Source organism: Pantherophis guttatus, chromosome 17 (genome assembly GCF_059756535.1).
Source record: "Pantherophis guttatus breed Tessera chromosome 17, ASM5975653v1, whole genome shotgun sequence".
In the NCBI taxonomy this organism is placed as follows: Eukaryota; Metazoa; Chordata; class Lepidosauria; order Squamata; family Colubridae; genus Pantherophis; species Pantherophis guttatus.
In genome coordinates this window covers 3,827,020-3,852,895 of record NC_142079.1, presented here as the reverse complement: position 1 = coordinate 3,852,895, position 25,876 = coordinate 3,827,020, and the positions used below count along the sequence as shown (strand labels likewise).

General features: G+C 47.9%; 1 protein-coding gene across 2 annotated transcripts; it reads left to right on the top strand.

Moving 5' to 3' along the window:
• Positions 1 to 2,747: 2,747 nt before the first annotated feature.
• CASTOR1 (cytosolic arginine sensor for mTORC1 subunit 1) lies at positions 2,748 to 25,477 on the top strand. Of its 2 annotated transcripts, none has more exons than XM_034407656.3 (9): positions 2,748 to 2,967; positions 11,227 to 11,297; positions 14,321 to 14,511; positions 16,770 to 16,902; positions 17,909 to 18,032; positions 18,677 to 18,784; positions 20,146 to 20,228; positions 21,661 to 21,755; positions 22,716 to 25,477. In XM_034407656.3, exons 1-9 carry the CDS (start codon positions 2,855 to 2,857, stop codon positions 22,779 to 22,781), a joined length of 984 nt encoding a protein of 327 aa, XP_034263547.2. In that variant the 5' UTR covers positions 2,748 to 2,854; the 3' UTR covers positions 22,782 to 25,477. The 2 variants fall into 2 exon arrangements, with proteins under 2 accessions (XP_034263547.2, XP_087736437.1); XM_087880311.1 differs by lacking the exon at positions 2,748 to 2,967 and adding an exon at positions 8,524 to 8,606.
• Positions 25,478 to 25,876: the final 399 nt, after the last annotated feature.

Genomic DNA, 25,876 nt, shown 5'->3' with positions numbered 1-25,876 from the left:
CGTGACCTTGAAAATGTGCAGGCTGTTTTGGATGCAGGTAAGTGCAAGGCGCGTGCGGAGGCTCGGGGACGGCGAAAAACAGGCCTACCGGAACTTCAGAAAGGCCGGAAATGGGCCCGTTTCCAGCCTCCAGAGGGCCTCTGGAGCCTGGGGAGGCCGTTTTCGCTCTCCAGGAGGCTTGAGAAAAGCCTCCAGAGCCTGGGGAGGGCAAAAAAAGCCAACTAGGCCACGCCCACCATGGCCACTCCCACCCAGCAACCAGGCAGAGAACCCCTTGCTAAAAATTTTTGAAGCCCACCCCTGGAAATGGGTTGTGAGAAAGGCAGTCCAATTTTCTACAGGTTTACGTCACAGATCTGTTCCGTTTCCAAACCCTGCAGAACCTGGGAAGGTGTGAACTCTGCTGTAGACACCGGCTCTCAAATTAATTTACTTTTTTTTTTTTTCCAAAAGTCTTCTTTTGGAAGACTTTGCAACTGTCTCTACTCCGATTCTTGTGATCCTCCCATTTGCTGTGGAAAAAAATTTAACGGACGGGTGCTTTTTTCACCCACCTCACGTCAGTTCTGAAATTGGGCGCATTGCCGCCCTTCCAACGGCTGTTTGGGATTTGAAGCGGTTTGCAAAAGACTCCAGGGAAGAAAACACCTTCGTGGGGCTGGGTTACCTTTATTTCTTAAACCAGAATGTCGCTTTTACTTGGTTTTGATTTAACGGGTGACATTAATCCAGCCTCTCGGCGTTTCTAATCCGCGGTTTAGTGGACCGTACGTGATTTCATTTTTTTTCATTTTATCAAATTTGTATACCGCCCTACTCCCGAAGGACTCAGGGCGGTGAACAGCCATAAAATAAAACATGTAGATGCAAAACTTAAAATAGAGATAAAACAAATTAAATAAATTTGGCTGAACCATTTTAAAACCCCAATAATTTAAAACCCAATTAAAATTCCCATTTAAAAAGAGGAAAAGTTTAGGTCAGGCCAGCTTGCTGAAATAGGAACCGTCTTAAGCGCTCGACTAATAAAACAACTGGACGCTTATGCAAGCATGCAGAATCCAGAATAACAAAGAGTTGGAAGGGACCTTGGAGGTCATCTAGTCCAGGGGTCGGCAACCTTAAACACTCAAAGAGCCACAAAGGCCCTAACAGGAAGCCCCTCATTCAATCCTGGAACCGACCGGAAGTCCAGCTCCCCCAACCATAGAGTCTCCTCCTAGAGCGGTGTGTCCTTTTTCCTCTACCTGTCCTAACCGAAAGCCCTATCAATTGTGGAGCCGACTAGCAACGGAGCCGCAGCAGAGGGATGCAAGAGCCACATGCGGCTCCAGAGCCGCAGGTTGCTGACCCCTGTTCTATGTAGGAGATCTTGTTACCATTTCCAACAAAAGGTTATCGAATCTCCCCTTTAAAAAAAAAACCAGTGTTGGAGCACCCAATGACTTCTGGAGGCATGAGGGAGTTGCAGACCTCAATTCACCAAACCAAGGAATTCTGATCCTTGTGTCCTCGTAGCTGTGGCAGGAACATTCGCTGTGGGCACTGAGAGGGCCCGTTGCAACTCGAATCAGCCTGTTTTTTTCTTGTCTTATTATCTGCATTTTTCCATCAAAGGCTGGGAGACAAAAAGAAAAGAATAATAATAATAATAATCCCGGAAGGAAACTTGCAGAGGGAGCAGGGGGAAAACGTTAGAAACGCCTCAAGTTGAAGGTGTGTAGATGAGCAAAATATGGGCACGGCACTGAGGATGGGGAGGGAGGGAGATAAAGAGATAAAGAGAAAGATAAGACAGGAAGGAGGGAGGAAGAAGGAAGGATTAAGAGAAAGACAGGATGAAAATGGAAAGAGATAAAGAGAAATATAAGATGGATGGATGGATGGAAGGAAGGAAGGAAGGAAAAAAAGAATAGCAGAAAAATAGAATAATAGAGTTGGAAGGGACCTTGAAGATCTAGTCCAACCCTCTGCTCGGGCAGGAAACTCTATATAGCATTTCAGGCTGTCCAATCTCTTCTTAAAAACCTCCAGTGATGGGGAAGGAAGGAAGGAAGGATTGATTAAGAGAAAGGAGAAAAATTGAAAGAAATAAAGAGAAAATGAGATGAAGGAAGGAAGGAAGGAAGAAGAAAGGAAGGAGGGAGGAAGGAAGAAGAAAGGAAGGAGGGAGGGAGGAAGAAGGAAGGAAGAAGATAGGAAGGAAGAAGAAAGGAAGGGAGGGAGGGAGGAAGAAGAAAGGAAGGAGGAAGGAAGGAAGAAGAAAGGAAGGGAGGGAGGAAGAAGAAAGGAAGGGAGGAAGGGAAGGAGGAAGGAAGGAAGGAGGGAGGAAGGAAGGGAGGGAGGGAGGAAGAAGAAAGGAAGGAGGGAGGAAGGAAGGAAGGAAAGAAGAAGGAGGGAGGGAGGAAGGAAGGAGGGAGGGAGGAAGAAGAAAGGAAGGAGGGAGGAAGGAAGGAAGGAAAGAAGAAGGAGGGAGGAAGGAAGGAGGGAGGGAGGAAGAAGGAAGGAAGAAGATAGGAAGGAAGAAGAAAGGAAGGAGGAAGGAAGGAAGAAGAAAGGAAGGAAAGAAGGAAGAAAGGAAGGAAGGCGGGGGCGGCTGAACGGGGCGGGAGAACCGGGCCTCCCTTTCAGCACCGGCGGAGGGAAAGCGAAAGGCGCCCAGGTGGCTCAGCGTTGCGCGCCGTTGCCCGGGCTCTCTGCACGAGCTCAGAGGCGGCCGGGGCGAAGGCGAAGGCGAAGGCGGGCCGGGGGTGGGTCGGGGGCCGGGCCGGGCCTGGGGAAGGAGGCGGCGCCGCGGGCCCGGTTTGCGTAAAGCGCAGCGCTGGGGCTGAGCGCCGGCCTTGCTGGCTGCGCCATGGAGCTGCGGATCCTGGAGCCCCGCGTGCGGGTCCTCAGCCTGGCCCGCCGCGGCCTCTGGCTCTACACCCACCCGCTGCTCAAGATGCTGCTCCTGCCCCAGCGCAGCAGGTGGGGAGGCAAGGGGGGCTGCGCGCACGTGAGGAGGCGCAGACACGCGTGTCGCCGGGGCTGTAGCTGGAGAGACTGCGCGGGCGGTGGGCTGGTGCACGCGGGAGGGCGCCGACACGCGTGTTCAGGAGAGGTGGGCTGGAGAAGCTGCACGGGCGGGGGTTGGTGCGGTTGGGAGGGCGCCGACACGCGTGTCAGGGTAGGTGGGCTGGTGCACGCGGGAGGGCGCAGACGCGCGTGTTGCCGTGGCTAGCCCGGTGGAGAGACTGTGCAACGTTGGTGCGGTTGGGAGGGTGCGGACACGCGTGTTCAGGATAGGTGGGCTGGAGAAGCTGCGCGGGCGGGGGTTGGGGCGGTCGGGAGGGCGCCGACACGCGTGTCAGGGTAAGTGGGCTGGTGCACGCGGGAGGGCGCAGACGCGCGTCTCGCCTGATGGAGGAGAGACTGGGCAGTTGGGAGGGCGCCGACACGCGTGTTCAGGATAGGTGGGCTGGAGAAGCTGCGCGGGCGGGGGTTCGTGCGGTTGGGAGGGCGCCGACACGCGTGTCGCCGTGGCTAGCCCGGTGGAGAGACTGTGCAACGTTGGTGCAGTTGGGAGGGTGCGGACACGCGTGTTCAGGATAGGTGGGCTGGAGAAGCTGCGCGGGCGGGGGTTGGTGCGGTTGGGAGGGCGCCGACACGCGTGTCAGGGTAGGTGGGCTGGTGCACGCGGGAGGGCGCAAACGCGCGTGTCGCCGTGGCTAGCCCTGCGGAGAGACTGTGCAGACAACGGGCGTTGGTGCCGTTGGGAAGGCGCAGACACGCGTGTCTGCGGAAGGTGGGCTGGAGAAGCTGCCCAGGCGTGGGGTTGGTGCACGCGGGAGGGTGCAGAGTGCAGACACGCGTGTCGTTGTGAATGGGCTTGGAGAGACTGCAGGCGGGGGTTGGTGCACTCGGGAGGATGCAGACACGCGTGTCGCCGTGGAATGGGCTGGAGAGACCGCGCAGGCGGAGTGGTGGAATCCTATGGCCGCAGATACGGCGCTGTCATCGGATTTGTGGATCAGAGCTGGTGTTGATACACGTGCTCCGAATTGGGGAGGGGGTGCCTAAGGACCTGCCAACTCTGTTATTCTGACCAGTATATATACGGAAAAATAACCTCTATAATGAAGGGTAGAGCCCTGATATGTGTGTTGTATGCAAGTGTCATACACGTGTGTATACAAATATACAAGAGAGGGGCAGTCCGGTTGCATGTGTGAATAGAGCAGAGCTGTGTCTATTGCCATATCGTGGTGGTTGCTAGCCTCTGAAGATGCCCACAATTTTCCTGGCATCAAAAAGTAGACTGCAATTCTCCAGAAGCCCTATAGATGGCAAGAAAGGTGCTTTCTGCAGCCATCTAGTGGTACTGTGGAGTATTGCAGCCAGTTGCCCTTGCTTTAATCCAGGTGGGGTGAGACCCCCATCCCCCAGCCTTCCCCCCAATATCCGGCTTCCCTTTTGCTTTGCTTTAGACTCTCACCAACTGGCTGGGGGAGATGGGAGTTGTAGTCAGGGGGAACTCAAAAGGAGAAGCCCAGAGGAGGCCTTACCGAAATTGCAGAGTTGAGCCAAAGAGAGAGGAGAAGTTGTATGTAAGATTAGCCCCAAATTTGGAACTGGGAAAAGGGTGTGTGTCTCTTATGAGAAGCCTTTCCTCCAACCTGGGCCCTTCTAGAGCTCTTGGACTACATTTCCCATCGTCCCCAAGGAGGTTGGAGTTGTTGCCCCTTAAATTCAGGAATGCACCAGCCTCCCCAGCCAAAACCCGAATACTGTGAATTCTGCACAATCTTTCTAAATTGTCTTTTAAATTTAAAATCGTTTCAAAACTTTTCCTCCAACCTGGGCCCTACTAGAGCTCTTGGACTACATGTCCCATCGTCCCCAAGGCGGTTGGAGTTGTTGCCCCTTAAATTCAGGAATGCAGACTTGCATCCTCAGCCAGAACCCAAATACTGTAAATTCTGCACAATCTTTTTAAAAGATACCAGTGAGATATTGGCTGTTCCTGTGTTTTGGAGGGGGAGGCTAACCCCTCCCTGGTTCTTGAAAAGGGGCTCCATGGACCCCAATTAGCCTGGGGGGGATCCCTTCCCCCCCACCTTCCCGTACCTCTTAAGTGCAGCCAAAAAAAGCCACATTTATTTTGGGTGCGGATCCTGACATAACCAGGATGGGATGCCCCCAAGGCTGCTTTGAAAGCCTCGAAGGAAAATAAACAGCTCTCCTCCTTTTATTTTATTTTTTTTTCCTCCTCTTGATTCCTCTTGAAGCCATTTATTTTTTCCCCTTTTGGAGCTAATTATATTTATTTTCCTTTCTTGAAGCCATTTATTTTTTCCTAAATTTCTTCCCGCCCCTGCAGTTGGCTGGAAGAATTGGCAGCCCATCTCTCTCTTTTTCTCTCTCTCTCTTCCTTAAGGTTTTTTTTTTTCCAGAGGGTCTTCAGAATTGCAGAAATGAAAGAAAATATATGTTTAAAAAAAGGGGGGGGAATATTTTGCAAATATAATGATTCATGGATGCTGTCGGTGTTTTTTTTAGGCTGTCCGGATCATTGTGCCATTTTCAATCAAGAAATATTGTGGGTTTTATATCGATGCTCCGATTCTCAGCTCTGGCTTTTGTTTTGTGGGAGAATTCCGATTTATAAAAATGCTTACTTCCCTCTCATTTATAGAATTAGGAGGTAGTCAAGGGGACGTGGTGGCTCAGTGGCTAAGACGCTGAGCTTGTCGATCGAAAGGTCGGCAGTTCAGCGGTTCGAATCCCTGGTGCCGCATAACGGGGGGAGCTCCCGTGACTTGTCCCAGCTTCTGCCAACCTAGCAGTTCGAAAGCAGGTAAAAAATGCAAGTAGAAAAATACTGACTTATGACCGTTGTTCACACTTACGACCGTTGCAGCATCCCCCTGGCCGGGTGATCAAAACTCACACCCTTGGCCATTGCTTCATATTTATGGCCGTTGCAGTGTCTTGGGGTGACGTGATCCCCTTTTGCGACCAAAACGGGGAAGCCGGATTCACTCAACAACCATGTTGCTAACATAACAAGTGCAGAGATTCCGTTAACAACAAGCGGCAAGTGAAATGGGCAACATTTCTTTAACGCCTGTCTCGCTTAGCAACGGGTATGTAGGGCTCAATTGTGGTCGTAAGTCGAGGACTACCTGCATAATGATTGAGGAATTCTGCTTCCATCCCAGCTCAGGGTTAGCAAAAGGTTTTTTGTTTTGGAGGTAATTTGCTTTATCGTTCGTTATTGTTTAGGGTTAGCTATCTTGCCATAGCAAAGAATCCGAGACAGTGGAAAATTTTCTCTTTAGTTTTCTAACGTGTATGTTTGTGTGTTGAGAGAGGATTTTCAGAGTCATCCTTCAGAACATCTGGAGGGCTCAGCTCCCCTATCAGCACCGAGTAGGTTGTGTCTGGTTTCATAAGTTGTTTTGCACACTTGGAGATAAAAAAAAAAAATGAAGCCTGCCAGCTCGGAATTTGCAATCCGTGTGAAATTTATAACAGAAGATTAAAAACAGAATAACAGAGTGGGAAGGGGGGACCTTGGAGGTCTTATAGTCCAACCCCATTGCTCAGGCAGGAAGCCCTATGTACAATTTCAGACAAAAGGATTGTCCAATCTCTTCTTGAAAACCGCCAGTGATGGAGCTACCCATAAGTTCTAGAGGCAAGTAGTTCCACCGGTTAATTGTTCTCACTGTCAGGAAAATTTCTCCTTGGTTCTAAGTTGCTTCTCTCCTTGATGAGTTTCCACCCATTGTTTCTTGTCCTGCCTTCAGGTGCTTTGGAGAATAGCTTGACTCCCTCTTCTTTGGGGCAGCCCCTGAGATATTGGAACTCTGCTCACATGTCTCTCCTAATCCTTCTTTTCATCAAACTAGAGATACAGTTTCCAAGTCAGCCTTCTGTGCCTTCCTCTTTTCTCCCAAATTTCCTTCCTAGCAGTCCTTATGGCACTAATTCTGTTTTCTGTTTTGTTCTTTCTCCGGCACAGTTCCTTGGCATTAGTACCGATTGTTTTCCCCACCAGTTCCTGCTTTACAAGCGAGTTTCCTACTTCCTTTAGCTACTTTACTCCGCACGTCTTATCTGGCTGCTTAACTCTTTAAACTCTGCAGCTTCCAAAAGTTGCAAAAAAAACTCTGCAGCTTTACAAATTGGCTTTTTTTAAAAAAAATTTCCCCATAGTGGTTCTTTTTTTTTTTAAAGTTTTTTATTTTTTAAAGCAAACAAATATTTAATACATCCATCATCCCTCCCCTGTGACATCTCGGTGTTAACTTCTTCAGTTCTTTTTATTCTTCTTGTTCCAACAGTTTCTTCTATCTTCATCGTCATCTAAACCACTATCAAAGTTCATTCCTATATAACCATATTCTTGCCATCAAATTTTTACACATAGTTATAAAATTAATCATTGATATCTCTTGTCCAACCAACAATAGAAATAATTCCATATTCTAAAGTATTCGGATTCTTCCCTATCTTTAATCAACAAAGTTAATCAGTTCATTTTTGCATAATCTAAAATCTTTTTTTTTTTTAAATTAGATTTATATGCGGCCCTTCTCCGGAGACTCAGGGCGGCTTACAAGGCGTTAAGCAATAGCCTTCATACTTTTGTATATTTTATACAAAGTCAGCTTATTGCCCCCACAAACTGGGTCCTCAATTTACCTACCTTAGAAAGGATGGAAGGCTGAGTCAACCTTGAGCCTGGCGAGATTCGATCTTACTTTAATTGCAGACAGCTGAATGTTAATAACAGGCTTTTAGTCTGTTGAACTATCCATGCTTTTTTATTTCTTCATCTTCCAAAGGTATTTTCTCTAATTTCCAATTTTGAGCATAAACAATTCTTGCAGCTGTTGTTACGTGTATAATCAAATAAATAGATTCCTTTTTAATTTTGTCAGGTAGGATACCCAATAGGAACAACTCTGCTTTGAATTCAATATGTAATTGTGTCATTGCAATTGTGTCACAGTGATTCTTAAAGGGAAAAAAATATATATATTAAGGTTTGCCCTGAAAAAAGCAGAGTTTGAATTTGTACCTTTGCAGAGTGTAGCTAAGCGTTGTATCGAATTGTGGGTTTAAAATTAAAATTATTCTGGAAAATGTAGTTTTGCATTTTTCACCCTTTGCCTTGCTGGGTTTCAAACGGCTGTTTCTTTTTTGGTTTGTTTGTTTTACATTTACACTTCTTTTTGCAATGGCTGCACGCATCCTAGAAAAACAACAAGTTCTTGTTTTGAAAAGCCTTAAGGCTGCAGGGTAAACAAGTCCGAAACAGTTTCCAGTTTGAAAAAAACTAACAGTTTGGTTGTTAGAATGAAATATATATATATATATATATGGCTTAAATCTTTGTACAGTGAAGATGGTGGCCCAGGAAGCAATTTAAATCAACATTAAGCTAGGAAAAAAAAATATTGGTCCCCATGTGAAATAGTTTCATAACCCTGAATGTTATTGATGTATTCGGGGCCTTATTGAAAAGGAGAAAAAAAAATACTTCTGCAAATGTGGAAGAAAAATATTGTGGCTTGCTCAGTCGCCCGTACGGCATTCCGATCACCTGTGATAACCAGGTAATTTGCTAATGAGATTTCTTCACTGTCTTGTTTTTTTTCCTTTAAGTTCCTCTTTGTCATTCTTCCCTTCCTCTTTGGCTTTCCCTCTTTCCTTCCTTTCTCACCTGAGACCTAGTTTCTGCTTCGTTGTGAATTTTAAACTCACCTGGTGAACTTTTTCCTTCCGAAATCGGGTCGACCAGCGAAACAATTCAATATTTAGCTCAACTGTTTTTCAAACTTGGCCACTTCCAAGATAGGTGGACTTCCAACTTCCAGAATTCCCCAGCCAGCTATATAATCATAGGAAGGGACCTCGGCAGTGGTGAAATGTAAAATTTGTTACTACTGGTTCTGTGTGCGTGGCTTGGTGGTGGTGGTGGGGTAATATGACTTAGTGGCGTGGCCAACTTTTTTTTTTACTTTTAAAACGTCCTCCCGCTCCCGCTCCCGCTCCCGCTCCCCCTCCTCCTCCCCCTCCCTCCCACAAAGCCCCCTTCCTCCTACACTGATGATTTTACCTAGTTGGGTCATGAAATGTCTGCAGGAAAACCACTAAGCTCAGAAAACGCCAAGGACCCCACAGTTGAAGCCTGAGCTACGAATATTCTCTTCTATTGAAGCCTGAAATGGTTTACAAAAATCTGGCTTAATCCTTTTGCGGTGCCAAGTTGGGAAAAAACAAAACAAAACAACAACAGCATTTGTGGCTGATTTGCCACCAATGAGCTGGACGTTACATGTGCCAACTCCAAGGGTTTCACGTGAATCAGCAATCTCTTTCATTCCGGCCCATTTGATCTGCTCAAACAATCTTTTTTTTTTCCCCCCCACTTTCTCAAACTCTCGCAAGGGAATAAACAAGTTGTGTGTCAGACAAAAAGGGCAGGGCGCTTGGTGTTGCGGTTAAACAGGCTTTGTGTTGTGGGACTGCGGTTTGAGTGCAGCTTGGTTATTTTTCTTTGGCTTGCTTAAGAGGCCCTGGATAATGTTTGATATGTAATGAAATTTTGCTGGAGTGGGTTTGTGTGTGTGTGTGTGTGTGTGTGTGTGTGAAAGAGAGAGAGAGAGAGAGGGAAGGAAGGAGGGAGAAGAGAGAGAGAAAAAAGAAAGAAGTAGGGAGGAAGGATGGAAGAGAAGAAAGAAAGAGAAAAAAGAAAAAAGAAAGAAAAAGTAAAGAGAAAGAAAGAGGGAGGGAGGGAGGAAGACAAGAAAGAAAGAGAGAGAGAAAAGAAAAAAAAAGAAAAAAGAGAAAAAGAAAGGAGAAAGAAAGAAAAGAGAAAAAGGAAAAAGGAAGGAAGGAAAGAAAGAAAAAGAAAGAAAGAAAGGGCAAAGAGAAAAGAAAGAGAAAAAGAAAAGGGAAAAAGAAAAATGGAAGGAAGGAAAGAAGAAAGGAAGGGTGAAGAGAAAGAAAAAAGAAAGGAGAAAGAAAAGAGAAAAAGTGAAAGAAAGAAAGAAAAAAGAAAAAAGGAAGGAGAAAGAAAGGAAAGAAAGAAAGAAAGAAAGAGAAAGAAAGAAAGAAAGAAAGAAAGAAAGAAAGAAAGAAAGAAAGAAAGAAAGAAAGAAAGAAGATTGAATGCTTGAAAATCAGGGTGTCTCCACTTCTCAGAGAGGAAAATGTAGAGCTTAAATGGTGGACTTCAGCTGGCTGGGGAATTCTGGGAGTTGAAGTCCGCAGTTGCCAAGGTTGGACACCCCGAGTTTAAACGCTTCTGGGGATTTCCTTTGCTGCTCCAGAGCCTTTTAAAGATCTTTATTTTATTTTATTTTTAAATGTAAGGATGTCTTATTTTGGCCAAAGGACTTGCCGCATTGGAAAGATAAATATATTTTTCACTCAAAGTGCATTTGCCACTTATGATTGGTTGGCCTAGAGACGTAGCCTTTGTATGGACAGGTGTAATAAAATAGGGGACTCATTTATACAGAATGCAGTAGCTTAAAATAATGACAGTGATATAAATGCTTTGGAAATATACACAGATATAGAAATATTTGCATTAAACAAGAATGCAGGTAGATCGTGACTTATGACCAAAAGTGAGGCAGGAATTACAATGGTAAGTTGTGTCCTGGTGCCTTAAACACTGGACCAAACTGTCTATCTCGGTGTTCCCGAATAGGTAAAGGTAAAGGTTCCCCCTCGCACATACGTGCTAGTCGTTCCCGACTCTAGGTGGCGCTGCTCATCTCCGTTTCAAAGCCGGAGAGCCAGCGCTGTCCGAAGACGTCTCCGTGGTCATGTGGCCGGCATGACTCAACGCCAAAGGTGCACGGAAACGCTGTTCCCTTCCCACCAAAGCTGGTCCCTATTTTTCTACTTGCATTTTTTTACCTGCTTTCGAACTGCTAGGTTGGCAGAAGCTGGGACAAGTCACGGGAGCTCACCCCATTACGCGGCACCAGGGATTCGAACCGCCGAACTGCCGACCTTTCGATCGACAAGCTCAGCGTCTTAGCCACTAAGCCACCACGTCCCTGTTCCTGGATAGGGGTACAGAAAAACAACCTGGGGTGGAACCTTAATCCGAATTCTGCCTAGCGCTGCTTGGTGGTTGATGGTGATTTTCCCAATTTCTGTCCAAAATTTCGCGGAGTGAGTTCCTAAGCCTGACTTAGCGCTCTTCTCTTTCCCCAGGTGTAGATTTTTCAGCTTAACCGAGACACCTGAAGACTACACGATCATGTTGGATGAAGATGGCTTCAAAGGTATGGGCACCTTTTGGCGTGCAGGTATTCCTCATTTACTGACCACTCGTTCAGCTCTGGCCAGGACTGAAAACAATACATTTGTAGCCAGTTTCTGACTATTTGGACTGGATGACCTCCAAGGTCCCTTCAACTCTGTTACTGTAGCCTGACTAGGTGGCTCAAGTGGCTAAGACACTGAACTTGTCGATCAGATTTTTTTTTTAATTTGATTTATATGCCGCCCTTCTCCGGAGACTCAGGGAGGCTTACAATGCGTTAAGCAATAGCCTTCATCCTTTTGTATATTTTATACGAAGTCAGCTTATTGCCCCCACAAACTGGGTCCTCAATTTACCTACCTTAGAAAGGATGGAAGGCTGAGTCAACCTTGAGCCTGGCGAGATTCGAACCTGCAGTAATTGCAGGCAGCTGGTGTTAAATTACAGAGCTCTGTCTGTTGAGCTATCCAGGCTCCTAATTGGCGGTTCGAATCCCTAGTAAAGGTCTACTACGTGAGCCGTGGGTTGGACCAGATGACCTCCAAGCTCCCTTCTCCAACTGTTAAAGGCAAATGGGATGATTTTGGAAGGAAGGCAGCCCAAATAGGTGCCCTCCAGATGTTTGGATTTTGATTCCTAGAATTCCCCTGGCTTGAGATGCAGCCGGAGCCTACAAATATTATTATTATTATTATTATTATTATTATTATTATTATTATTATTATAATATTTATATGCCGCCCTTCTCCCGAGACTCAGGGCGGCTTACAATGCGCTAAGCAATAGCCTTCATACTTTTGTATATTTTATACAAAGTCAGCTTATTGCCCCCACAAACTGGGTCCTCAATTTACCTACCTTAGAAAGGATGGAAGGCTGAGTCAACCTTGAGCCTGGCGAGGTTCGAACTTGCAATAATTGCAGACAGCTGAATGTTAATAACAGGCTTTTAGTCTGTTGAGCTATCTCGGCTCCTGGAGGAAGTGGAGGAAATTGCAGCCCTGGAAAATAAGAAGCCATCTCTCCTGCTTCGGTCCGGCATTTTTGGTTGGGTGGTTCCTGCAATTCCAAGAAAGGGAACAATCGCTTGGCCGACCAGCTGTGTATTTCCAAGGATGGAGAGGGAACAGATGTTTATCTTGCCCAGTGGAGCATGGGGAGTGGAAAAACAGTCCCGCTTGGCCGGTCTTTGCTGACCGTAGCGGCTTTTGTATCGCTGGAGTGGCTCCAGCGTGGCCTTGGCAGAAGGGTTGGCACGGCTGAAGGAAGGTGTGATCTTCCGAAGCTGGGAGGAGAGCTTCAGGCTGTTCCCAGGGAACAAGGTTCGCATGTGGGGATAGGGCGAAGGGAACTCCCCACCACCACTCCGGTGCTTCCTGGAATGGGGTGGGGGTGAGGGAGAGAATCCGGCTGTCTGGGGAGGAGGGGAAGAGTTTGAAGGAATCTTTATTACTGTTGTAGACCGACATAAAGGGAGGAAAGGGAGGGAGGGAGGGAGGGAGGAAGGAAGGAAGGAAGGAGGGAAGGAAGGAAGGAAGGAAGGAGGGAAGGAAGGAAGGAAGGAAGGAAGGAAGGAAGGAAGGAAGGAAGGAAGGAAGGAAGGATAAAAGTGAGTGAGGAAGGAAGGAAGGGGCATAACTGGGATAGGGAAGGAAGGAAGGATAAAAGTGAGGAAGGAAGGAAGGAAAGAAAGAAAGGGCACAACTGGGATAAGGAAGGAAGGAAGGAAGGAAGGAAGGAAGGATAAAAGTGAGGAAGGAAGGAAGGGGCATAACTGGGATAGGGAAGGAAGGAAGGATAAAGGTGAGGAAGAAAGGAAGGAAGGAAAGAAAGAAAGGGCACAACTGGGATAAGGAAGAAAGGAAGGAAGGATAAAAGTGAATGAGGAAGGAAGGAAGGGGCATAACTGAGATAGGGAAGGAAAGAAGGATAGAAGTGAAGGAAGGAAGGAAGGAAGGAAAGAAAGAAACGGCACAACTGGGATAAGAAGGGAAGGAAGGAAGGAAGGAAAGGAAGGAAGGATAAAATTGAGTGAGGAAGGAAGGAAGGAAGTATTATTATTATTATTATTATTATTATTATTATTATTATCATTATTATTATTATTATTATTATTTATTGAATTTATATACCGCCCTTCTCCCCGAAGGGACTCAGGGCGGTGAACAGCCGGCATAACTGGGAAAGGGAAGGAAGGAAGGAAGGATAAAAGTGAGGAAGAAAGAAAGGAAGGAAAGAAAGGGCATAACTGGGATAAGGAAGGAAGGAAGGAAGGAAAGGAAAGGAAGGAAGAATAAAATTGAGTGAGGAAGGAAGGAAGGGGCATAACTGGGATAGGGAAGGAAGGAAGGATAAAAGTGAGGAAGAAAGGAAGAAAAGAAAGGGCATAACTGGGATAACAAAGGAAGGAAGGAAAGAAAGGAAGGATTTTAAAAATGCCCCTCCCCCACCATGGTGCAGGAGGCCAATTAGGCCACGCCCACCATGGCCACGCCCATCCAGCAACTGGGCAAAGAACCCCTTGCTAAAATTTTTGAAGCCCCACCCCTGGTGGTAAATCTAAGATTTGGCTGAGAGATCTCGTTTCTTAGACGTTGTGTCCCTCTCGGTGATGGTGGGGAATTGTGTCTGGGGGGGAAAAAAGGGGGCAAAATTTTCTTTTCTCTCCCCCCCACCTTGCAAATTCCTTCTGAATGGAAACCTTTGATCCTCTGAGGACCATTAACAGGCTTCCAGTCATCCAGTCATCTGAAAAAACGAAAGGTCTTAATTTTTAACCCAATTTGGAGGAGAGCCATTCTGAGTTTCCTGTCGTTTTTCCATGTCACCTTGCGTAGCCTTCTTTTTCAAATTAAGTTTTCTTTTTAACTTGAAAACAGCCCAAAAACAGGCATGTGCACCGCCAGCCAGCTGGTTTTTGGGTTTCCGGTGCTCCGGTGGGTGCACACACACATGTGCATTCCATTACGGGCACTCGGTGCCGAAAAGGTCCGCCATCCCTGTTCTATGTAGTTTCGTGACGTTTTCTCACATTTCTTCCAGAACTTCACGCCTCTGAGTACCTACAAGTGGTGGATTCCACCTGGCTGGTGCTTAACGTCTCGTCGAACGGCAGCGCCTCCGTCAGCCAGCCGATAGGAGTCACCAAGATTGCAAAATCCGTCATCGCACCCCTGGCCGAACATAACGTCTCCGTCTTAATGTTGTCCACCTATCAGACGGATTTTATTTTGGTGAGCTTTTGGGGGGAGTGTTCTGTCCCCGTCCCACACACACACACACACCAACAGACGTCCAAGAGTTAAAAACCAAACCAGCCGACAAAATCCTTATGATAACGGAACTTGGCAGCAACCTAGTGGCTGCCTGCCAAGAGTTTATTACTCACGAAGGGAAGAGATAACTTCTCTCCGCTTCTGGTACATCAAAGTAAAATGTTCAATAATTACAGAGTAACTTAAGTCCAAATATAATCCAGCAAAGCCTATAACAAAAGTCCGGCAATGCAGAATGGCATGGAAGCTTTCAGCTTTGTTCGTCACAAGGCTTGACTGGCCACCACGCTCCCTTTTATACCCTGTGGGGTGTGGTCCAGTGACTCAGCCTAATCTCTGGCACGCCTCCTCTTTTGTTGCGGGCGCTTATCTCTCCGATGCTGGCATGGATCCAGCCAAGACTCATCCCCGTCACTGTCCGACTGCGCCTGCGCGGGGATACCTGGCTCCTGGCCAATCTCTTCTCCGTCGGGAGACACGTGAGGCATTGCCAGAGAGGAGGGTCCTGGAGAGGGAGGCCCGGCCAACTCCTCTCCTTCCCTTTCGGAGCCTTCTTCCTCCAATAAGACGGGCTCGGGGGTTGGAGCCACAACAGGGAGCCGGTTCCAGAGCCAGGATGGGCACTGTGGTATCATAAGGGCTGGGTTCAGAGGTGGAAATGGGAGGCGGTGTGGCTGACACCGAGAGAGAACAGCTAGCCAACCAGCATCAACTCAGGATTTGGAATAACACAGTTAGACGGGACCTTGGAGGTCTTCTAGTCCAGTGATGGCTACCCTTTTTTCTTCGGGTGCCAAAAGCACATGCGTGTGCTGGCACCCATAATGCAGTGTGTGAGCCCCCACGCATGCACACACGACCCCCACGACTGCGCACATAACCCCCACGTGACCCCTGCGCATGCACGTAAGGGAATTTTAGCAACCTGCACCACGGCGGGAGGATGGCTGGTGCTTTTTTCCTCCCCAGGCTCCAGAGGCTTTCCTCGAGCCTCAGGGAGGGCAAAAACAGCCTCCCCTGGGCTCCAGAGGCCCTCCAGAGGCCAGAAATGAACCTGTTTTTGGACTTCTGGTACTTCCGGTAGGCCTGTTTTTTGCCTTCCCCAGGCTTCGGAGGCTTTTTTTGAGCCTCCGGGAGGGTGAATACGGCCTCCCTTGGACTCCCTCTGGAGGCCCTCTGGAAGCCGGAAATGCCTCTCCCTGCCGCACTCCCCCCTGCCCCCACACATCCGTGCGCGACAAGGGTTGGCAATCAGCCCAGAAACCAAGTCTCAGACCCTGCTACGAATCCTGGGCACTCACAAACCACGCTGCACGAAATCTGCCTTAAACAGGTGTCTGGTTTATTCATTCGCCAGGTTCACAGGGATCAAAGCTGAGTTCAAGGATTGATAACACAAAGTCGGCGTTAGAGCTTCCAGGAAACAGCTCTGTTTAAATATGCGCGCCGTACAATTATCCAATCCCCACAGCCACTCCCTGCAGCCTGTCTCATCATCCAGACGTCTTAAAGGGCCCTATCCCGGCCGCGAGGTGACCGCCCGCCTACTGAAACCTAACACCCCCTCCACCGTGTATACATTATTCACGCCCCCCTCCCTCTCGCAGCCCACAATCATGGTTTCCAGAACGCGACGGCCCATCTGGTGAGTTCTGCTTGATTCCCCATGGTGGCGAGCGGGGAACGGCTCGACACCAAGTTGTAACAAAAAACTCACTCTCAAAATGCTCTGCGTAGGACCAAACGTTGTTTCCAGCAACATTTGTCAGCTGTGTGCGAACTTAAATAGGCTAAGGGAGTGGCCAATTAGCCCCAAGCCTTACTCTCAAGGAGACCTCCTCCTGAGTAGCCACTCCTGCCTTTTGGCAGCCCTGCGTGCTCGAGCACTGAGGAGAGGCTCCTCCACTTCACTCTCTTCACTTGAAGGAGCCTCTGGAGGTTCCGAAGGCCCTGGCTGAGTCTCTGCCTTTGGCACCACATCCTCTTCAGCCTCCTCGCTGTCTGACTCGAGCGCCAGCTGTACAGGCTGCTGGCATGACACCACACCAGCCTCCTTGTCGTCGGGATCAGCCACAATCCGTGCAGGCCGCTGGCGAGCCACAACAGTGTGCCCGCAGAGATGTAATCATGTGCTATAGGTTCGCAGGAGAAATGGAAGCCATTCAAAATGGAAGTCGCGATGCTGTAATTTCGGTGATCTTTGGTCTGCCTTTCAGGTACGGGAGAAGGATCTGCCTGTGGTCATCCACACCCTGGCCAGCGAATTTGAAATTTATAAGGAGGTGAATGGAGAACTGGCCCCAGCAAACTGTGAAGACATAAGCAACGGGTTCCACAAGGCAAAGCAAGGTGGTTTTCCTATTGCTGAGATCAAATCAGAATAATTCCAGTACTTGAGTACTTCCAGTATTTGAGGGACTGTCCCAGAGAAGAGGGGATCGACTTATTCTGCAAAGCACCAGAGGCAGGGGTGAAATGTAAAATGTGTTACTACCGGTTCTGTGGGTGTGGCTTGGGGGGGTAATGTGACTGGGTGGGCGTGGCCAACTTTTTTTTTTTAACTTTTCAAAGCATTTTTTCTAATGCTTTGAAAAGCCTCTGGCGATCAGGCAACTCAGCTGGGATCATCAGAGAGGCTTTTTAAAAAATGCTTTGAAATGCTAATCAGGCAACTCAGCTGGGATCGTCAGAGACTTTTCAAAGCATTTTTTTTTACCACCTCTTTGGCCAAGAGGTTGCAGGAAAAAAATGCTTTGAAAAGCCTCTGAGGATCCCAGCTGCACGTTCATCAGAGGCTTTTTTTTTTTTACTTTTAAAAGCATTTTTTCATCGGAAGAGGTTGTAGAAAAATGCTTTTAAAAATAAAAAAACAAAAAAGCCTCTGATGATTGTGCGACTCAGCTGAGCATGGTGGGCGGGGGCGGCACAAGGATTTTTGCTACCGGTTCTCCGAACAACCAGCCACCATCGTTACCGGATCGGGCGATCCAGTCCAAACCGGGAGCATTTCACCCCTGACCAGATGGCAGGACAAGAAGTAACAGGTGGAAGATCATCAGGTTCAAATAGAAATAGAATAACAGAGTTGGAAGAGACCTTGGAGGTCTTCTAGTCCAACCCCCTGCTTAGGCAGGAAACCCTACACCACTGCAGACAAAGAGAGATCACATCAGAGAGGGATCCAACTTAGAACTAAGCAGGAATTTCCTGACAGGACAATTAATCAGTGGAACAGCTTGCCTCTAGAGAAATTGTTGGGTGCTCCATCCCTGGAGTCGAGGGTTTTTCTTTCCTAAGGGATCAGACTGGGACAGGACTGACAGTGTCTCTCTCTCTTTCTCTCTCTGCTTCTCAGAATTCAACGCCACGGTGCATCCCATTCAGACTCCTCAGAATAGATTCTGCATTCTCAGCATCGCTCCCGAAACGTTGCCAGCCATTGCCACGAAGCTCATCGATGTCCTGTTCTACTCAGCCAGGTTGGTGATTGATGTGTGCTGATTGTTTGTCGGGGGGAAAAGAAAGTTGCTAAGGAAAAGGGAAAATCTACCAGGAGTGCTCTTAGCCAGGATTTATAGGTAGTCCTCGATTTATGACAGTCAAGTTTAAAATCCCCCATGATAAGCGAGACTGTTCTTAAGTGAGTTTTGTCCCATTTTACAACCTTTTTTTGCCACCGTTGTTAAGTGAATCGCTGCATTGTTAAGTTAGTAAAAATGGTTGTGAAGTGAATCGGGCTTCTCCATATCATTGCTACATCCAATTATGAGACTCTAATCAACTAATGGTCAGAGCCAAATTGGCAATCGATAAGGCTCAGTGTAATTCACAGGGCTGTACTGGGTTCTTTTGTGACAACGCAACGATTCTAAACTGATGACACCTTTTATGCCGCCTTCCATCTCAGCTTCTTCTTCTGCTACAGAATATTCCTAATCTTATTTTTCTCCTGTGATCAGATTGTCTGATCTAAGCTCCAATTCGAGAGGACCACAGATCCTTGCTTTTATGACAGTAGGAAAGTCCTACTGAAACGGTTTTCATTTCCACCCCATGTTTCCAAAATAGGAGGCATTTATGGTCCAAAATTTGACGTTGGCGTTTCTTTCCTTGGCCTTTTCAGCCCACCAAAAGATGCAGCTGCTAACAACCAGGAGTCCATTACTTTCTTTGCCTTCTCACTGATTGAGGGCTACATCTCCATCGTCATGGATGCAGAGACCAAGAAAAAGTGAGTGCCACACAAAGGGGAGTTTTGTGCGTGCTGTGGATTGAGAGGATTACAATCCTCTGAGTAGGCGTTAATTACTCCAGGAGCAATCATCACAACGCCTGCAGTGATGCTCCATAGATTTGTTGAAAGGAGAATATTCTCATTTGACTTGTTTAGAGGTGTATGGAGATGGTCTTGAAAGAGGAATGGAGGACTAGTGGGTGAAATGATAGCAATGTCCCAATATCTCAGGGGCTGCCCCAAAGAAGAGGGAGTCAAGCTATTCTCCAAAGCAGCAGAAGGCAGAACAAGAAATAATGAATGGAAACAAATCAAGGAGTGAAGCAACCTTAGAATGAAGGAGGAATTTCCTGACAGGGAGGACAAGTAACGAGAAGTTGTGGGTGCTCCATCACTGGAGGTTTTCAAGAAGAGCCTGGATAACCCTTTGTCCAGGAAGTTATAGGGTCTCCTCCTTGGGGAGGGATTGAACTAGAAGACCCCCAAGCTCCCTTCCAACTCCGTTATTCCGTGTTATTCTGTAATAGTTAAGTAAACTCAGCTTAGCTATAGGAAGTAGAAAAGGGTGTGAAAAAAACTCAAGACTACTTCATCTTGATTCTCTTTCGTATCAGAGTGGGGAAAGGACTTTCAAAATTCTGTTTTTATAACACCCGTTACGATAAGTCAGAGTTCCAGTAATCCTTGTGAAGTCTGATGCCTGACCTATCGCAATGGATTAGCAGGTTATACTTGGAGACGACTTAAATAGCTAAAACCACCAGACGGAATCATTGATTTGGCTTAAATTGCTTCCCAGTATTGTAAATTCAGAAGCAAAATACCATTTTTATATATATCAAAAGGATCAGGAGTGGGCTTCAAAAATTTTAGCAAGGGGTTCTTTGCCCAGTTGCTGGGTGGGCATGGCCATGGTGGGTGTGGCCTAGTCGGCTTCCTGCACTACAGCAGGGGCTGGGGTGGTGTTTTTGCCCTCCCTGGGCTCCGGAGGCCTTTCTCAAGCCTCCGGGAGGGCGAAAACGGCCTCCCCAGGCTCCGGAAGCCCTCTGGAGGCTAGATTCTCCCGAACCCCTGCGAACCCCCAGCAGCCCTCCCCTGAAAAGGTTTGAATCCCAGATACCTTCCAAGTAGTGATAGATCTTCTCTGAAACGATCAGCATTTGGGTGGCAGAATTAGCCTAGTTGCTAATTCAGGTATGGTGTTGGGCAGAGACCCCCCCCTTGGGTCTACTGATGAAAGAACGACAGTAGAAGGCATCTTAGAAGTTCCTGAGTTGAGTCCAGCAAGCATCTGGGTTAGCTTTGCTCCAACGGATAACGTTGTGGAGAAGACATGAGATTTTCCTTTCCTTTCCCAGGTTCCCTAGCGACCTGCTGTTGACCAGTTCGTCAGGGGAACTCTGGAGGATGGTCAGAATTGGTGGACAGCCCCTGGGCTTTGGTGAGTAGCGTTATACTTTCTTTTCCACACTTTATCAATGACGGCAGTAAAGGTAGAGGTTCCCCTCGCAGATACGTGCTAGCCGTTTCCAACTCTAGGGGACGGTGCTTATCTCCGTTTCAAAGAGCCAGCGCTGTCCGAAGACATCTCCGTGGTCATGTGGCCAGCATGACTAAAGGCCCACGGAATGCTGTTCCCTTCCCACCAAAGGTGGTCCCTCTTTTTCTACTTGCATTTTTTTTAATGTGGTTTCGAACTGCAAGGTTGGCAGAAGCTGGGACAAGTCACGGGAGCTCACCCCATTATGCGGCACTCGGGATTTGAACCGTTGAACTGCCAACCTTTCGATCGACAAGCTCAGCGTCTTAGCCACTGAGCCACCGCGCCCCTCTATGACGGTGGTACTGTATAGATAATAGATTCTCTTGGAATTAACTCGGAAGTAAGCAGAATACGGGTAGTTCCTGTGAGCACAATTGGAAGTAGAATTTCCATTTCCACTTAACTCGGATCCCATCCCCAGGAAGAAGTCAACTCCCATTTCTAAACCATCGATTAGAGCCACTGCATGGATCTGAGACGGTGTCCAAAAGGCCTCCTGGGTTCTCCTTAGAGCAGGGCTCTCCAAACTTGGCAACTTTTTAAGACTTGTGGACTTCAACTCTCAGAATTCCCCAGCTGTTCTGACCTAGGCTTCCCAAGAGCACGAAGCAGACTCGTTGTCCAGATAAAAAATCCTTTTGATTAAGTTACTGTGAATTCCTCTCAGTCACATCCAGCCAAGTCTTTCAAGGGAGAATTTACAGTCATGAAACTTATCTGGCTTGGAGAGCTGCCAGGCCGATATCTTCAAAACTTGGCAAGGAGTCACAAACCAATTAAGGAGACTAATTGTCTCCTGCAAACTCCACTCCCCTTTCGCTCCTTTTTTATTCCCTCTGGGAGGAGCCATTCATCGTCCACTTGTAGCCTTACTCCCAAGTCGACCCTTGTTCTTTAGATGTTCTCTTCGTCTGGCAACTCTGCGCAGGCACACACTGGGAACAGGCTCCAGCTATTCTTCTCCCTCACTGATGTCTGACTCCGAAGGCAGCTGATAACTGTCAGACGGTCCTGGCTCCCTCTCTGCCTCGGACGCAGAGCCCTCATCAGAGCCTTCCCCAGACTCCAGGACTGGCCCATGTTCCTCCCCAACCTCCTCACTGTCCGAATCTGCCACCAGCTCCGCTGGCCGCTGGCGGGCCACAACACCAGGCAACCATGGGCGTTGAAGTCCACAAGTCTTAAAACGTTGCCAGATTTGGAGAACCCTGCTTAGAGGAAAGTGCTTCTCCTTCAAAAAAAGGAGTCATCTTGTTTGGTCAAATTCCAGAACCTGAGAAGGTTGGCCCAGCATTAAGTTGATGTGTCTCCTGGTTCCTCCTTTCTACAGATGAATGTGGGATCGTGGCCCAGATTGCGGAACCTCTGGCCAATGCGGACATCTCCGCCTATTACATCAGCACCTTCAACTTTGACCACGCCTTGGTAAGCCCCAAAGGGCTTGAGGACATCCCGAGTTTGAAGCATTTGTTGTTTGGAGGGTCCCAGATTTTTTTAAAATTTATATTATTTCACCTTTATGATTGTTTATAAACACCTCGAGGTGACGAACATACTTAATAATACTCCTTCCTCCTCCTATTTTCCTCACAACAATTACCCCGGGAAGTAATTACCCCCGGCTAAGGTGTGGGACTAGAACTCACCGTCTCCTGGTTTCTAGCTTGGTGTCTTAACCATTTGGCCAAACTTTGATTGCCTTGAGTTGTTTTGAGGCGTAAGATGTGACTATGAGTGTAAATTAAACCCCTTTCCTTTCCTTTCCTTTCCTTTCCTTTCCTTTCCTTTCCTTTCCTTTCCTTTCCTTTCCTTTCCTTTCCTTTCCTTTCCTTCCCTTTTCATCCTTCCTTTCCCTTCCCTTCCCTTCCCTTTCCTTCCCTTCCCTTCCCTTCCCTCCCCTTCTTCCTTCCTTCTTTCCTCCTTCCTCCTTCCTCCCTCTCCTCTCCTCTCCTTTATCCTTTCCCTTCCCTTCCTTTCCTTTCCTTCCTTTCCCTTAATTCCTCTCTTTTCCTCCTCTTTTCTTCCTTCCCTCCCTCCTCTCCTCCCTTCCCTTCCCTTCCTTTCCCTTCCCTTTTCTTCCTTTCCTTTCCATTCCTTTCCCCTTCCCCTTCCACTCCCCCTATCTTCCCTTCCTTTCCCTTTCCTGTTCCCTTCCCTTCCCTCTCCTCTCCTTTCCCTTCTCCTTCCCCTTCCCTTCCACCAATCAGAATAATATGGCGGCCAATTTAATAAGACAAAAATCTTATTCTTAATAGCAGTATTAAATTTGTTAGACATCTGAAGACAATCCCCCCAAAATAACTTGGCCCTTCCCTTATATTTGTTATTTCCTAAAAGGCGTCAATGCAACCCAGCTTTTTTTCTTCCCCGTTCCGTTCCCTCCAGGTTCCAGAAGATGGCATTGGCGAGGTCATTGAAGTGCTCCAGAAACGCCAGGAGGCTGGGAGTTAACCACCTGGGCTCCCTTTGTCTCAGGTGTGGGTTTCAGAAGCCAAACTGATGGATCTGGTCCAGCCTTACTCCCCACGGATGTTCCTGGAGAGGGAGAGAGAGAGCCTGGGAGCCCAGCTCCTCTGCAAGCCAAATTATCTTTCTGGGGGGACTCGTATTTGCGTGGAGGACATTCCTAACGTTCTCACCTGAGGATACCTTCCATTTCTCCCAGGGGAGAAACACGTGCCTTGTTGTCCCAATTCTCCAGATTGACCAACAGGGATGGGATTCTCTAGGTAGATTTCAGTGTTACTGCTTCTTCTGGTTATCTCAGCCGTCTTCGTGTTCCTTGATGATCTGCTGTCTTTAGAAACCCTCAGACATGATGACCTGCTTCATGGTCAGAAAGGAGAGGTGTCTTCTCGTTCTCTCTCTTAATTTTGCACATATTCTGAGATTTCTAAAAGCGTCCTTGGGGGGGAGGGGGCAGGGACGATGTGACTTAATTAGAATTGCACTCCATGCCCTGCAATGAAAGGATGATGTTCTCCAGAAACAATGTTCTCTAGATGATTTGATTGAGGGAAGGGGTGAAATCTACTTACCTTCCCTACCGGTTCGGATGTGCGCGCGTGCCATCTTCACGTCCGATTTTAGACCCTCTTCGCTTGCGCAAAGCCTTCTGCGCGTGCTCAAGAGAGTCAAAAACAGGTTGCTTCCTGGTTCAAACCAGGAAGTAACGATGTCCGGGCGGTTGTGCGGAGCCTCGCGCTGCCGCCGCTACCGGTTCGCTGGACCACACTCCGCCGCCGCTACCAGTTCGGCTGAACCAGAGCGAACTGGTAGCATTTCACTCCTGATTGAGGGGCTTCAGGAGATGATAACCCCAACGTATCTGGAGTCCAAACAGCCCTGGCTTTAGAGTCAAGTTCCCCTCTTCAGTGCACAATGTTAAGAGTAGGAAACACTTGATTTTTAAATTTTATTTTAATCGGTTGTAGGGAAGGTTGGAGAAGTGACCAGAAGGAGGACCAGAGCGAGCTTTGGACCTCGATGTCCATTGCTCAATGGCTGCTAAAAAGAGAGAAATAAGCTTTTTTGGGGGGTGCTCCTGCAGCGTCCGTTACTTCTGGTCTCTTGTGGTCGGTGAGCAGTATTACAAACCGACATGAATCTGAAGCATTCGTTGTCAAATATTTTTTGGGGGGCAGGTTGGCGTTGGGAGAAAATGTGGGTCGAAAGAAAGCTCCCTCTTCTTCCCCACCCCACCCCCCTGCTTTTTTGAAGCCTTAATGCCTTAAAAGTGCCTTCTTGTTATTAAGCTTTCTTGAAGGACAAACGATCGTGTGAAGCTACGGCCTTCATCTGGTACGAAATTCTGGAACGGCCTGAAAAACGGAAGAACTCATGTTGCAGTTAGAAACCGTGTCTTTTTTTTTGTACTGAACGTGGGATGGAAGTAGAGAAGTCCCCTGGTTTACGTCGGGGTGTTGGGTGACACGAAGCACGTCCTTTTGTCTTTCCACCCCTTGGGGCGGGGGTGGGCTTCAAAATTTTTTAGCAAGGGGTCCTCTGCCCGGTTGCTGGTTGGGTGTGGCCATGTGGCCTCCTCCGCCACGGCGGGGAAGGGGCATTTTTGCCCTCCCTGGGCTCTGGAGGCTTTCCTCGAGCCTGTGGGAGGACAAAAACGGCCTCCCCAGGCTCCAAGGGCCCTCTGGAGGCCGGAAATGGGGCTGAATTTCCAGTAGTCCTGTTTTTTGCCCTCCCCGAGCATCTCCCATGCCCTGCACTTACCAGCATCTAAAACAGGCCACGTGGGGACTCCTGGGAGGGGGTAGGCAGGGTCCGCCAGGAGTGGGATTTGGTGGGGGTCTCCGAACTGCACAGAATCTTAGCTAGAGGTTCTTCCGAACCCCTGCGAACCCCCAGCAGCCCACGCCTGCCTTGGGGACCTCTTATGAGGTCTCTTCTTGGGGACCAAGGAGAAGGTTGAGTTTAGATGTCTTATCGTTCCAAACTCCTCCTGCTCGAAAGAGAAGGATTGTGGTTGTGTAGCCATCCTCATGTTTCTGCTTCCCTCCCCTCTCTTTCGTAGCCAATCAGATTGCTAGGAAAAAGGGGGGGAAGGTTTGCCCACTCCCATCGGGCCGGCCCAAGCCTTGTGACGGTGATCTTGAGTTGAGAAGGTTGGCGTTGGCTTCTCAAAGGCATCGGTAGAAGATGGCCTTCGAAGGGGACCTCTCACCACTTACAGATTGACGGGCCTCCACCTCTACCCGTCTAGGCCTTCCCAGACTTTGGGTTTTCTAGAAAGTTCCTAGAGCTTTCCGCGCGAGTTGAGAGTCCATGATCCAACATGGGACCAATCACCCATCTTCTCTTGAATAGAAGAGAAGAAATTGGGCACAACAGAAACTGGCCTGAGAACATGGATTGGTGGAGTTGGTCAGGAAAGACACAAATCGGTGCGCCTTTCGCCACCACGATCTTAATTTTATTTGTTGGTGCTATAAACTTTAGACTAAAAAGTTGTGTTCCTTCTCTACAATGGAAGCCTTTCCTTAGCTGTGGCTAAGATTCAGATTTCTTTATAAAGTTCTGTATAATTGGTTTTTTTTTTTCGGGGAGGGGAGACATGGTTTTAAAGTTTGGTCAATAAAGGTCATTTTTAAAAAAAATGTTCAAACGATCTAATAAAGCAGCGTATAACTCAATATGTGGTACAGAAGTCTTGGCTTGATGATACATTGGGTACAGTGGTGAAATCCAATTTTTTTTTTTACTGCCGGTTCTGTGGGTGTGGCTTGGTGGGTGTAGTGTGGCTTCGTGGGCGTGGCAGGGGAAGGCTATTGCAAAATCCCCATTCCCTCCCCACTCCTGGGGGAAGGCTATTGCAAAATCCCCATTCCCTCCCCACTCCTAGGGAAAGGATACTGCAAAATCCCCATTTCCTCCCCACTCCTAGGGAAAGGATACTGCAAAATCCCCATTCCCTCCCCACTCTTGGGGGAAGGATACTGCAAAATCCCCATTTCCTCCCCACTCTTGGGGGAAGGATACTGCAAAATCCCCATTCCCTCCCTACTCTTGGGGGAAGGTTATTGCAAAATCCC